We start from the raw sequence: 15,797 nt of genomic DNA on the forward strand, positions 1-15,797 counted from the left end.
CAGGACACCCCGAGAGTCCGAAATTGTGCATGAGACGACTAAGGATAACATGCCAATGTCAGAGGAAATTAAAGAAGATTCCGTCATTCATGTTTTGTGGGGTTTTCTATAAAACTTTTCTATATAACATACTTTGTTTGACTATTTTTAGTGTTGGTTATACATATCGCAGTACCGGTAACGAGTTATTTCACGATTCCCTGCTAAGCAATAACGAGGGTTAAATGGGTTATCTATTATGGGAACATCTTTCTATGTTAGGCAGTTAATAGAGGGGGATTTACAGTTGGAGACCCTCATCTCTGGGTCAGATAGGAGAGCGATTACAAAGAGGGTCTTTCTATCTAGAGAAGCTGTCCTTTCCTCCATTACACAGTCACCTGTCGGATTGCGTGGGCACTGTGTAATGTTTCAATTCGTAAAGGGGTTTTTCACTTTTAGAAGAAGCGGACCTTACAGAGAACCTGCTCTCTCCCCGAACACTAATCTGCAAATTAATAGCGTTCTAAAGCTGTGCGGCCTCTGCACTGAAAGCCCGATTGTTGGGAGAAAATTAACTTTATTTTTCCAGGCAGCCTCCGGTTTTCAGTCATAGAGGTTGAAGCAGCTTCTGTCACCGCTTAGTGCATAGTGAGTGATGGCTGTAACCACTGATGCACTGCTGAGCCGGCTGTCAGTCAGTGCCAGGGCGTGGTTTCAGACCTCACTCGCTATGTAATGAAGTGAAAGAAGTCACGCCGGCCGCATTTCTTTGACTGAAAGCCGGAGGTTGCCAGGAGGAATAAAGTTCCTTCCTCCTGGTAGCCGGGCTTTCGACGAGTTATACTTTTGAATGACATTCATTTTACCATATCATGTACTAAAATTTGAAAAAATGACAGATGCAGTCAAATGGCAAAAGAAAACAAAACAAAGTGGCATATTTTCCTGCTGTCTAACTAGCTAAAGCAATTTGATAATATGAAAAGGAAATTAACTCCAGTGTTTTCTACAGAATAACAATACTGTTCCCAGAAGATGCAGAAAAATGCACAAACAGTGAGGGCAAGATCTTCCCCTGTTTAATTTATGCCTCATCCCTATGTTTAGTTTTCCTTTGGCTGCTAAAATATTTTTACTAATTCTATGTCAAATGTCGTCTCTCATTTGTAAACTACATAAAGATACATACAGAGGCATGATTATTCATGCTTGGTTTGCACATGTACGGAACTTCCAAATTGAGGGAAGATTGGTAGATCTGGTAATTATTGGTAGATCTCCTGGCACATCTGATTTAGTAAATATTGGTAGATCTGGTAATTATTGGTAGATCTGCAGACATGTCTGATTTAGTAAATATTGGTGGAACTGGTAAATATTAATAGATCTGGTAGATCTGCTCACATGCCTGTTTTAGTACATATTTGTATTCATCATAAAAAAAAAAAATTTTGGAGCATTTTTTTTTTTTAGCAGAATTTTTGTTATTCCTCCTAGAAATGTATGTATAAGTTGACAAGTGGATGTTACCATTCTCCTCGTAATAAACAAAAAAGTGTCCACACTGACTGGACAGAATACAATGTGTAGGTAGCGCCACCTATCATGCCATCACCCATTTATCAATTTATTCATACATTTTTAGTAGAAATTATAAAGGAACAGCAAAATTCTAAGAAAACCTGGGAACATGTATCAGCGGCGGTGGCAAGTAATTGGAATTTTGTAGATTAGCTCAAAATCGGTTGAAAAATTTGTTATGCATGGAATAAATTCAGTAAGAATCTAATCTGCCAGGAAGGAGATTTGCTTCTCCTAGGACGTCTCTATACCTCTCCCTCTGTGGCAGGTCACAAACCACATGATGGCGCGCAGAATGGCAGCGCCGTAAAGAAAAAGACAGAAGGTAGAAGACAGTGAAGCTAATCGGAGCGGTATGAGGAAGGTCGAAGAGAGGAAAACTTCTTCCTGGTAAATATAAATTTTCAGGAAATTCGTAAAAGTTTTATTAGTTCCGTATCCATATGCTTATCGCTAGCATATAGGATGCTCTTTACAGGCTATTGCCACATACATTCTGTAGTTTATAAAAAAAAGGGACAAATCAGATTCCGTTGGGGTCATAGTCTGTGAATATGGAAGCTCATAGATATCTGAACAGTACCTGGATATAAAAAATGGTAGCTGATTTAATTTATTGGATGTACTTGCATTATAGAAATAAAATAATTGGTCGCAAAAACACTTTTTCAACTTTTTTTCTACCCACCTGATTATCTGTTTAACAAACTCAAGATTAAAAACGGTGACCGCATATTAGAAAAAACGAGCGTCTGCTCCCGGTAGTAACTCATCATTGCCCGGTAATAATAATTTATGGCTTCACATGTTCATTAGGAGAAACAGAACATGTGCAGATCTGCAAAGCCACACGACCGCCCGTGTTTTTCTACGATGCTGTGTAAAATCAAGTCCCCTCTATGTATCCTTATAAGAGTCACATTCATCAATAGCTCTGAGTCCCAAAAGCTCCAATATTACATTTACAAAAATTAATAACCCATGTGAACAAGTATGCCATTTAATGCTACAAATGGCTGGTGTGTATATATAAGTATAATAAATATGTTAACAACTGTGTGGGATTATATCGAAGTGTCCAGCCATTAATCAATTAGCATTAGCCGAGGCGAGCCACGATATCGCATGTCTACACTGTAATGAAACCAGATATCGATGGCAAAAGTACACAGACTGTAATAAATTATAGAGACATCCGGCGTCTGCAACGGATCCGATTACTAAAGAGATTATATACAGTGTATATATATATATATATATATATATATATATATATATATATATATATATATAGAATTATTAATTTATTATATATAGAATTATTGAATCATTTTTATATTTGTATATGATGCTTTAAAAAAAATATTTTATAGCTGAAAATAGAATTATTCTTACCGTTAATTCGGTTTCTAGGAACCTTCCACGACGGCATATGGAGGTTGCCTCTTTGCCCTAATGGGGAACAGGAAATGGAGAGGTTAAAAGGCCCTCCCACCTCCCTCTCACCAGTGACTTATAACTGAAAACCATAGCACCGGTTTACCTTGAATCCCAGATTTAAATCCAGGAGTATAGTGAGGGAACTAGCGCCGTCGTGGAAGGTTCCTAGAAACCGAATTAACCGTAAGAATAATTCTATTTTCTCTAGTCACCTTCCACGACGGCATATGGAGGAATACCAACTGATTGGCGCTAGGGAGGGACAACGGCCTGGAGTACTTTCCGGCCGAAGGCTAAATCCTTGTTGGGCATTACATCCAATCTGTAATGCCTGGAGAAAGTATGCAATGAAGACCATGTGGCTGCCCTGCAGATTTGCTCCGCTGATGCACCTGCTCTTTCTGCCCAGGAGACTGAGGTTGATCTAGTCGAATGAGCCTTGATTCCCACTGGAGGAGTTTTGTCTTGAGCAAGGTATGCTTCCGCTATTGCTTTCTTTACCCAGTTGGCAATAGTACTTTTGGCTACCTTTTTTCCCTTATTTTGTCCTGATGGATGGATAAATAGATTGTGGTCAATTCTGTAAGAACTGGTTTGTTCTAAGTAAAACAATACAGTGCGCCTGACATCCAGCATATGGAATCTCTCTTCTTTGGAATTTGCAGGATTTTGGCAAAAAGAAGGTAGAATAATTTCCTGGGAGCGGTGGAAGTCCGATACGACCTTTGGAAGAAAGGAAGGGTCTAGGCGCAGTACTATAGAGTCATCTCGAATGGTTAGGTATGGTTCTCTTATTGAGAGAGCTTGTAATTCTCCCACCTTCCTTGCTGATGTAATAGCCACTAGAAAAATTGTTTTGTAGATTAAGTTTTTCTGTGAGCAGGAGGATAATGGTTCGAAGGGGGGACCTGTGAGCCCCTGTAATACCAGGTTGAGATCCCACAGTGGTACTGTTATTTGCTTCTTAGGGTTTATTCTGGAAGCTGATATCATGAATCTCTTGATCCAGCGATGATTTGCCAGATCCTGATCAAATATTGAACTGAGGGCGGACACCTGGACTTTTAAGGTGCTAGGCCTGAGGCCTATTTCTAAGCCCTTTTGCAAAAAGTCTAGAATTTTTGAAATATTCGGGTTGAAGGGATCCGGCACCTCAGGAAGACAGAAGGATGAGAATTTCTTCCAGATTTTATTATATATTGCAATGGTTACAGGTTTCCTAGATTTTTGAAGTGTGGAAACCACTGCTTCTGATAGTCCTCTGGCTCTTAATATTTGGGCTTCAGTAGCCATGCCGCCAGATTCCACTTGTGGGCATCTAGGAGATGGATTGGTCCTTGAGAAGGAAGGTCTTCTTCTATCGGAAAGTGGAGCGGCCCATCCACCTGAAGGTCCACTATCAGGTTGTACCAACTCCTCTTGGGCCACAGTGGAGCTACCAATATGGTAGGCGTTTGTTCTTCTCGCACTTTCTGTAAGACTTTCGCCAGTATTGGGATTGGTGGAAACGCATAAGCCAGCCGGAAAGTCCACTTCTGGACCAGTGCATCCACTCCTTTGGAGCCGTCCCTGGGGTTCAGAGAGAAGAATGCTTCGACTTTCGCATTTCGGCTGGATGCAAAGAGGTCGATTTCTGGGAGACCCCATTTGTTCACCAGCATCTCGAAGCTTCGGTTGCTCAGGCACCATTCCCCCGGATGTATGTCTTGGCGACTTAGATAGTCTGCCTGAATGTTGGACGAGCCTTTCAGGTGAACCGCTGTCAGAGATAAGAGATGTCTTTCTGCCCAGGAGCATATCCGGGCAGATATATTCTTCAGGGAATTGTTTTTTGAACTGCCCTGATGTCTGATGTGGGCCACCGTGGTCACATTGTCCGAATATATCCGAACGTGATGTCCCTTGATCAGATGACCTCCTACTAGTAGGGCTTCTTCTACAGCTTTTAGCTCTCTGTAGTTGGAAGATTTCTTGCTTGTTGACTGGTCCCAGAGACCTTGGAAAGGGGTGTGATTTATCATGGCCCCCCAGCCTCTCTGGCTGGCGTCCGTTGTTACTGTGGTCAGTGGGACTTGCGTCCAGCTGACCCCTTTTTGTAAATTTTTTGGGGACATCCACCATGCCAGGGAGGCCTTGACACGACCTGGTGTGTACAACCTCTTGTTTAAAGAACTGGGATGACCGTCCCAATTCTGCAAGATATGTGCCTGAAGAATTCTGGAATGGGCCTGGGCCCATGGTACCGATTGAATGCAGGCTGTCATCGAGCCTACAAGAGACATGCCTTCTCTGATTGTAGGGGATCTGGTGTCCCTGAACGTTTTGACCTTTGATAAAAGGGTTTGACGGTGTTCCACTGGGAGGAAGGACATTTGTCTTGCCGAGTCCAGGAGAACTCCCAGGAATTTCCTGCATTTGGAGGGTCGTAGGTGAGATTTTTCCAGATTCGGTACCCATCCAAGAGATGTCAGTATTTCGAGAGTCTTGGATACATGAGACTCCAGGGCCTGTTTGGAAGGAGCTATTATCAGAAGGTCGTCTAGGTACGGCACTATACAGACGCCTTGCTTCCGGATAAAGGAGACTACCTCCCCCATTATTTTGGAAAATACCCTTGGAGCCGAGGAAATTCCGAATGGGAGGACGTTGAATTGATAGTGCTCCATCAGACGCCCTCTCTGCACAGCGAATTTGAGGTATTGGCGATGTCTTTGGTGAATGGGGATGTGAAAGTAGGCATCTTTCAGATCGAGAGTGGCCATGAAGGAGTGTGGACCTATCAAGGGGATGGCATTCTTCACTGATTCCATCTTGAATCTTCGGTACTTTATATGCCGATTGAGATTCTTTAGATTTATAATGACACGGGACTCGCCCGATGGCTTGGGAACCAGGAATAAGCGAGAGTAGTGGCCGCGATCCCTCTCCGATTCTGGTATTTGGGATATCGCACCTGACATCTTTAAGGCTCTGAGACCGTACGCCAAATTTGACTGATCTTTCAGGGAGGGTAGGGAGGTGACGATTAGACCCCGTGGGGGGGAGGAAATGAATTCTATTAGGAGACCCTCTTTGATGACATTGAGGATCCAGGGGCAAGAGGTGATGTTTTGCCACTGGGAGTAAAATTTTGAAAGTCTCCCCCCCACTGGATCGAAGTCACCGTTTCTCCTGTTGAGACTGCTGCTGCTGTTGTTGAGGGATGAGGATGTTTCTCCCCCCTCCCTTCGGGTAACTCCACCTCCCGGACTTGCCTTTCCCTCTCTGAGAGGTTTGGGCCTGAAAGGGACAAAAAAACTTCTTTTTGGGAGTTTTTTGTTCTGGGAGGGCTTTCTTTTTATCGGTTGCTTTCTCCAAGATGTCATCAAGAGAAGGCCCGAAGACGTAGTTACCTTTAAATGGTATGGCGCATAACTTGGCTTTGGAGGTGATATCACCAGACCACATTTTTAACCACAGCGCCCTTCTGGCCGAGTTAGTCTGTACTAACGACCTTGCAGCAATTCTGATAGTTTCCATCGAAGAATCTGCTAGGAAACCCGTGGCTCTAAGGAAACTAGGAAGGGAGTCTAATAATTCAGCTCTTGAAGTGCCCTGGGATATGTGAGACTCCAGTTCACCTATCCAGCGGAATAGAGCTCTAGCCACGCATGTTGATGCGATATTAGCTTTGAGGGCTACCGAGGAGGTCTCCCATGATTTCTTTAATAGACTCTCTATTTTCCTGTCCATCGGATCCTTTAATTGCGACGAGTCTTCAAATGGAAGAGCCGTTCTTTTAGCCACTCTTGCCACCTGAGAGTCAACTTTAGGGACATCCCAGTTGGTCATTTCGCCTTCTAAGGGGAATCTACGCTTCATCTCGGATGGAGTACTGAGGCGTTTTTCAGGTAATTCCCACTCTTGGTCAATCATATCAGAAATATTCTGGTGGATTGGAAACCCCACCCGTTTACCCTTAGTTATGCCACCAAACATCTGGTCCTGTATGGACTGAGGTTCTGGCTCCTCCTCCAGCCCCATAGTACTGCGTACTGCGGCTACTAAGTCCTCAATCCAGTCAGAAGAAAAGAGATATTTTCTGGCCTCAGATGAAATAGAGGATGCAGATTCCTCCTGACGACCTGAGGATGAGGCATAAGAGAGGTCTGACTCAGATTCAGAATCCTCTTCCTGGATCTTCCTTTTTTTGGCTGGAGAGGGTGGCGGAGGGGGTGGCGGAGGGGTTGGAGGGGTAAAGGCTGCTAGGGAGGATTGCACCTCTTGCTTGACCAGGGACCGGATTTCCTCTAGCAAAGAAGGTTGCTCTGCCCTGACAACTTTGTCAGTACAGGTCCTGCAGAGTTTTTTCTCCCATGAAGGTGGCAGCTTAATATTACAGATGGCACACTTCTTTTTAACAGTAGTTTTGGGGGTAGACCTTTCTCCCTGCAATGAGAGGGGAGAGAGAGAGTGACCAAGGATACCCCAAAATTACTATCTAAGGACCCCTGTCCCTGCGGCACTTACTGTGGCAGGGGCAGCGCTGGGCTCTGCAAGCGCAGGGCAGGTACCGCTCTCCATGACAGGAACAGTCTTACCTGCGACGTTTTCTGGCAGGTTTTATACACAGCGGTATGCACCTGCCCCCAGCGATGTGGATACACCTCTTCCCCTCCATGGTCCAGCGTGGAGGACGCCGTCCTGCACGAGACACCGCCGGCGGAAGTGCCTCCAGGGAGCGCAGAAAGGACCGGAAGTGACGCGCGCGATCACTTCCGGGTTGCCAGCAGCGTGTTGGAGGGAAAGAGACCGGAGAGCTCCAGGAGGACTCCGGTCAGGAAACACTAGCCTGCTTTGCCCTCACGGGGGCGCGGGAAGGCTAGGCACAGGTCCCGAGGACACCGCAGCGCGGCGCGACGGGAGCAGCATAGGAGGGGAGGTAAGATACGACCCCATGCTGCCCGGTTACACACAAGCCGACGCTTGTTAGATGCAGCAGTCACCGGCCACCACTGCATACGAGAGTAAACCTCTCCTGTCCCATGGGGAACAGGAAAGACACTGGTGAGAGGGAGGTGGGAGGGCCTTTTAACCTCTCCATTTCCTGTTCCCCATTAGGGCAAAGAGGCAACCTCCATATGCCGTCGTGGAAGGTGACTAGAGAAAAAAGTAATAAATTCATACTAAAATTATTAATTCTATAATAAATATCTAATAAATAAATTATACTCTAACTTTTTTACATAAATAATAACAGTATATATATATATATATATATATATATATATATATATATATATATAGAGATATAGAGAGAGAGAGAGAGAGAGAGAGAGAGAGAGAGAGAGAGAGAGAGAGAGAGATATGTATACAAATATAGATATATCTATATACATATATATATATTTATAATCTGTATAATCTAAACAGACATACTGATATCTATCTATCTATACACATACATACATATACTGCAATTATTGATGTAAGAAAGAATGTGAAAGAATATAATATAAATTTTAAATATTTACTATTCAATATAAAATTTCAACCTCGCCTCAGCTGGCGCCAATCGCTACTTACTGCTTAACCCTCTAAATGCCACTATCAATAATTGACAGAAACATTTAAATGGAACAATCCCCCGAGATGCGTCAACCCCCCCCCTACACACACACACACACCCCACCCGCAATACGATCAAGAGGTTCCGGTGGTTTTATCATGGCAGTCGGGAGAAACCTGAAGGCTTCTGCCTTTTGAGCTCCTATGAAGCACAGACTGTTAAAATTCAGTTTATAATGCAATACTGAAGCTTTAAGTCCCCCAAAGGGGACTAAGATATAAAACATTTTAAAAATATTAGAAAAATAAAAAAAAGACATTAAAATTGTAATTATCCACCTTTTCTCTAGTTACAAAGAAAGATTAAAAAAAACACTGAAAATATATTTGGCATCGCTGGGTCCACAAAAATGACTTATTAAACAAAGTATTAAATGGGTTTATCCGTGCGATAAACACCACAAAGCGAAAAAATAAAGAAAAATTAACCCACCACGAATGACGTTTGTCAGTTGCAACACCTCCTCCAAAAAATGCACTAAAAAAGCAATCAATGCATAATATGTATCCAGCAGGGTACCGATCAAAATTACAGCTCAGAATGCTAAAACAAAACCTTGGACCGGTCCGTGGACGGAAAAATGAAAATTATGGGTCTCTGATAATGTTGATTAGGAAGAAACACTGTTTGACAATCAATTTCACACGCTGTTGTGCAAATGGAATAGACAACAGATGCAATTATCAAGACACCCTCAATACAGGAGTGGTTCTGCAGGTTCTACAGTAGGGAGGTCATGCAGGCACATGGAGGCCACACACAATACTGAGCATCTTTTCCTTGTCATCAGGCATTTCCACTGAAGTTGGATCAGCCTGTAATTTGATTTTCCACTTTGATTTTGAGTATTATTCCAAATCCAGACCTCCAAGGGATATTAATTTTGATTTACATTGATTATTTTTATGTTTCATTGTTCTCAACACATTCCACTATGTAATGAATAAAAATTTCCAGGTGAAATATTTCATTCAGAGATTTCTAGGATGTGGGATTTTTGTGCTCCCTTTATTTTCCCACAAGCTGTTATGGTAAAAAGAAAAATCTGATCTGCATTCCAGCCTTCAAAGATAAAGAGAGATACAGGCTCGAGTGATGATGATGAGTGATGAGAAGTATAAATGTCTTTGAACAGAGAGACCTCGCAAGATCAGGTTACAAACCCAGACTTGTCTTTTTAATAGATTATTAATTGGTCTGTGGGTAAGCCTGGTTATGTTTTATTAGAACATTTGTGTAAATTCAGTTATAAAAAATATTATACAATTCGAAAACAGCAAAAATTAAAATTCAAGAATACATTTTACTATATATATACATATATATATATATATATATATATATATATATTTTTTTTTTAATTTTCAAATAAATCAAATACAAGAATTGACTCTTTTGCTATTACAAAAAAAGCATTAAAAAGGCTGATATTTTCTGTTACAAATTAGACATTTTGCTGCTGATTTACACAGACACAGCGCAGCACAGCCTTACCTGATACATTCCAACGCCAATGTGTTTGGGCTCAATTTTCACCAGCTCAGCTAAGGGATCTTGTACACGTCTTGCTATGGAAACTGAAAAAGAAAAAAAAAAAAAAGAGAATAGATGCGTCGTTTTATGCAAAAGAAACTTGTAGCACTTAATTACAGCAGATTGTGATCACCGTGTTCTGACTGCTTAATGTCATATTGATGAAGAAGAGTTCAAGGAGACAAGTTGGTAACACACATGGAGTGATACCCATGACACACGCGCTTGTCACGATCTCCGAGCTTCTTCCGACCTTCGTATCAGTATTTCAGTCTTGTAGCTCTTGTAAAACAGACTTTATAAAGCTAACAGGATCCTCTTAGGTTAACTTCCTACGCTGAACCTTTGATAATGAAGCATCTTACAGTTCCAGCAAAGTGAATGGAATTTATAGAATTATTATTTTTTGCTTAAGCAGTGTAAACTGACCAGCAGTGCCTTGTTGTAAATCCACAAAATGTCAATTTCTAGTTTTATTCGTGGATTTTCCCCATGGAATTACATTAGTTGAGGAAAATCCGCAGGTCCAAGCCACATAGACGTTTTCAGCGCACTTCTGCTGTGGAACCCCTGATCGCTGATAAGCCTTTTAATGGCGACAGTTAGGGTGACGTATTCCTCAGAACCGCTTTTTAACGGTACAGAGAAATAAGGGTATAGCGCCCCCCAGTGTCGGAAAATCTCTGGGGTCTCGGCTACTGGGGATAGTGGAGAACATGATCACACCTGGTTTTTACGATCCAATGTCACGAGATCGCCGTTATTCACAGAATTACAGCGATCACAAAAAAAAGGCAGATTGATACATTTTTCTCTCCTTTGATTTGATTTAGCATATTAGAGAAAAGAGAAATGGGGTCCCCCGAGCCACCCCAGTATCTCTGCCACTCAGAGCCCTCCTTATCTGTCCCCAGTCCCTCCAAGTCATCTTCTTGTAAAAAAAACTGGCAGGCGCATGATCAGTGCGTCCGCCGAGATCTGCCAGCTGGTACCCTGCAATAATAGGGAAATTTTCTTATTGGTTCCTAAAAAAAATAGTAAAACAAACCCTCCTTTGTCACTCCCTTAGTTACAGTAGATAAAAATTATAAAATAAAAAAAAAATTAATTTTTCCCATTCTTTGCAGTTGGGATTGGGGTTAGAATTGGGTTTTTCAAAAGTAAAAAAAAAAATGATGACGATATGACGGCTAGTGTTCAGCGCAAGTGCTCACTACCTAAGTTTGCATCAGGTGCTTGGGTATACACTGAGTATCCCAGATCCCCGCATGTTTTCTTTGGGTGCCTAACAGCCGCAAAACATGTAGGGCGGGGACTCAAGCACCCACGATATTTGGTGCATGCCCGATCACCCAATGCAAACTGGAGTGGCGAGCACTTGCGCTCAACACTAATGAAGACATATGCAATATGGACCTAATGTTCTCAAATTTTGAGTGGTAGCTGTGGGTTCAAAATGCTCACTATACCCCTGGATGAAAATCCTTGATGGGTGTGGTTTCCCAAATGGGGTCACTTGTGGGGGTATCCACTGTTTAGACACATCAGGGGCTCTCCAAACGCGACATGGCGTCCACTCTTGATCCCAGCCAATTCTGCATTCAAAAATTCAAACGGTGCGCCTTCCCTTATGAGCTCTGCCGTGCGCCTAAACAGTGGATTTCTCCACATATGGGGTATCCGCGTACTCAGGACAAATTGCGCAACAAATTTTGGGGTACATTTTTTCCTGATACCCTTGGAAAATAAAAAAGATTGGGTCTAAAGTAATTTTTTTGTAAAAAAAAAAGTTTAATTTTTTCCTTCCACATTGCTTCAGTTCTCATGAAGCAAAGGGTTAATAAACTTCTTGAATGTGGTTTGAGCACCTTGAGTGGTGCAGATTTTATCATGGTGTCACTTTCGGGTACTTTCTGTTATATAGACCCCCATTTAATGCACAGGTTTACAATGTCAGCGTGTTTCAAAGCTAAACACAACCTCTTCATCAGGACGAAAACCTAACAATGTCTGTCAGACATAGTTAGGTTTTCGTCCTGATGAAGAGATTGTGTTCAGCCTCGAAACGAGTGGACATTGTAAACCTGGGCATTAAACTTTCTCAAGTTTTAATCTGCATCAAGTCTTCATTAGCAACGCATTGAATGACACCTCCATGCCGTTCCATACCTAAAAAACATTCTCAGAACCACTGGGATTCATTGAAGCGTTCCAAAGTTACAACCACATACAGTGGCAGTGGTCAGAATTGTAAAAATTGGCCCGGTCATTAAGGTCAAAATTGGCTTGGTCGCTAAGTGGCTAAAACATGACATACTAAACGAGAGACAAAAAAACAAAACAAGATAAATACACAAAAAAATTTACTTTAAAATGCTATGAAAAAAAACAATTTACATAATATGTACAAAATGCTGCAAAACATCTTCAACATCAAAAGCTTACAAAATACTCATTGCTGGAATGTAGCCTTGAACGGGATTTTGACAGTGGGATCAACCCTCCTAAGCCATCTATATCGGCATGCAGGTCATAGAAAGTAGAATAAACTGATACCGCGATAACTGCAATCTGATATTTTATTCCAGAGAAATCTCCATTTTTCTTAATATGTAAATGAGCTATTAAGATCTATGGGCCGGACATAGATCTTCCAGAGAATCTGCCTCCAGATCTTATTTTACATAAAAGGGGACATTACCAGTGCGAGACATGTAATGGCTTACAGTCTGCTCTCCTGATCTACATGTCTCACACTGGTCCCCTTTTATTTACCTTCATACCAGACCACAACCATCATACCTGGCCACAACCTTCCTACACAGCAAGGTAAGTCAAAATACCAAACAGAATAAATCCTGGGCTGTCTGGCCGCTAACTGAACTTCAGCGCATTTTCTCACCTATATAGTAAAACCAAACAACAACGCATTTATTGGGTCAAGTTTCCACATCAAGTTCAGAAGTCCTTGTCTGAGACCCAATCTGCAGGGATTGCAGGCTTTATATAGTGAACTACAGAGCCCAGTAGCTTCAATTTGAAAAAAACAAGCACGGTCACAGGAGCGCTGAAATGAAGCCAGGACAAAAATATTGGTGTAAACCACAACGTGTTTCAACGGTACCCCGTCTTCATCAGGTGAAACTTCAACGTGATGAAGACGGGGTACCGTTGAAACACGTTGTGGTTTACACCAATATTTTTGTCCTGGCTTCATTTCAGCGCTCCTGTGACCGTGCTTGTTTTTTTCAAGCTTCATTTGTTCCTTCTCGAAGGTGCACGGCTGGAGCTGCGTTGAATCCTGCTTTCCCTTTTCAATTCCCTTGCTGTCCTCACAGCGCTCCTAAGAGACCGCTATTTTCGTGACTTACAGGAGCTTCAATTTGGCTTAACTAGGACTGTAAAAAAAAATTGAGTACTAATGTAAACAGAAGTGGGAGACTCACTCCAACTTTCCAAGGATTCCTATGCAAATCCAAGTCCAGAAACACCATATAAATGTGTTTACGGAGAAAATCTACTTTTTCTATTTCATCCAATGCAAAAGCTCAAAAAATGCACCTCATACAGGCTTGGAGCAAGTCACTCTACTTGGCTTACCCAGAAGCATTCCGGCCTTTCCCTTTTACAGGGATCTGGACTTACAAGCGGGCACCTAGGGTTGCATTGACAGAGTAGCTGCAGACTTGAGGAGCAAACTATTGATAGCTAGAGTGGCTAGACTAGCCTGGGTCAATAACCAGCCGAGGTTAAGGTTAAGCAGAATCCCAAAATGAGACGGGGTAGAGGAGACAAGCCAGGTTAGGATCAGGATACAACATCAAGTGTTTAAAGATAAACCAAATACAATAACTACTAACTCTCTCCAAACTGGATGTGGTGTTACCCTACAGGCCACAGAAAGAAATACTAATACCTGCTGACCAAACCAGAAATAAACGTTACCTGGCAGGCCCTGCAGAGGGAGTTAAGGTGACTGGGCGGCAAACATGGCTTCTAGCAACAAAAAGGGCATTATCATTTGCTACCTCCTTCAACACCATCATGACCGGAGGGGTCAGTGCGGCAGCGACTAGTGACAAATAGACATCTCCGCAGCAGGGTCAGGTAGGTACGTTACATACATAAAACTTTTTGGGCAGCCTATGCACCCCCTATACGGGTTCACATACATGAAATCGTCAAGTGCACAAGTCCTACAAGATATTTACAGGACAATTTTGTTTTACCTACATTGAAGAGATTCTTGTGGCTACATTGGTTTTAAGGTGGACTTTTAAGTGTGAAAAATGAACGTGGAAAAAAACATTTTTCATTTATACAAATATGATAACTACTTAGTAATTTCTGTGTCTCATAACACAGCTTTTTTTAAAAAAAAAAAATACAATTTGTCTCACATAAAACAAAGTGTCAAATAGTCAAGTAAATCGTAATATAAACGAGTTATGGCTGCTGAAAAGCGTTATTTAAAGATGATTTTTCATCAAATTTTACATGGTGAGCTGAACCCACAATGTAGTGGCGGCTGCAGAGTGGAATAAAATATTTTTGGTTGTTTTTAATTTGACCTCTCCATTGCAGAGATATTAGTAATCAAAGTTTTGGGCACATAAAGAGTTAACTTTTGTTAAGTCCAAGTGGGTGTTAACAGATACTTTTCACTGGACACATGACCTTCTCCTTGTGGGAGCAGATATCTAAAAACATCCACTTACACAACTTTTGTTAAGCCCAAGTGGGTGTTAACTCATTAGGTGCCAAAAACTTTGAGAGGTAAAATTATTTAAAAAAAAATAAAAAATTATATATATACATATATATATATATATATATATATTTATATATATATATATATATTTATTTTATATATATATATATATATATATATATATATATATTATATTCCATTCTGCAATTCCTATTACATCATGTTTCTAGCCCGACATGAAAGTGAAAAATTTGGTGAAATGTTCTCTAAAAAGGTCATTTTAGGCTTTGTCATTAAGGATTAAGGCTTAACAATGAAAAGAATGTTTTTGATTAGTATCCTAGAATTTCTCCAGCAAATATATCATGGGTGCATGCCCATGCATGATAAGGGCAATGATCATGCTAAAATGGAAGCCCTTCTCGCCGCTTCCTCTGACGTTGTATGCCATGATCAGCCCTGACCAGACCGGTGGCAGCGCAGCATAGTACCATAGCCATTGGGCCATAGCCACACTCTTGACCACTTACACATTATTGCCTGTGGGTAACGATGAACATATTTGTCAAGTGATTAATTGTGTTTCTAACCTTCGTTGTACAATTTTTATTTTTTTTTTAGGTATGTAATGATCGAAACGTAAGAGTTCCTTATAATAGTTTATTCGTCAAATCTCAGCAGTGAAATCCAAAAGTCATCTTGGAACTCATGACCGAAATATGTAGTAAATTGTATGTTTAAACAGGAAAAGATGCGAATAAGGAACTTAAGGTGCCACTAAACACCGAACAAATAAAAAAATAAAGAAGAAAAAAAAACAACCCTAAATTAATTTCATAAGGTTCCTGTACATAGGCTGTTCCACATGAAATCCAATTGAAACAAATAAGAGTCTTGTCACGTATTGGAATCCATGATTAATAAAGTGTTCCATTAAAGAAA

General features: G+C 41.3%; 1 protein-coding gene across 2 annotated transcripts in view; it reads right to left on the reverse strand.

The window, feature by feature from the left end:
- Positions 1-15,797, reverse strand: part of SRBD1 (S1 RNA binding domain 1) — a 242,494-nt gene that overhangs the window by 95,524 nt on the left and 131,173 nt on the right. For both annotated transcript variants that reach the window (XM_077282407.1, XM_077282408.1), the window contains exon 18: positions 10,106-10,188. In XM_077282407.1, coding sequence (XP_077138522.1) covers positions 10,106-10,188 — 83 coding nt within the window. The remainder of the gene's footprint in view (positions 1-10,105; positions 10,189-15,797) is intronic.

This window comes from Ranitomeya variabilis, chromosome 2 (genome assembly GCF_051348905.1).
Source record: "Ranitomeya variabilis isolate aRanVar5 chromosome 2, aRanVar5.hap1, whole genome shotgun sequence".
NCBI lineage: Eukaryota > Metazoa > Chordata > Amphibia > Anura > Dendrobatidae > Ranitomeya > Ranitomeya variabilis.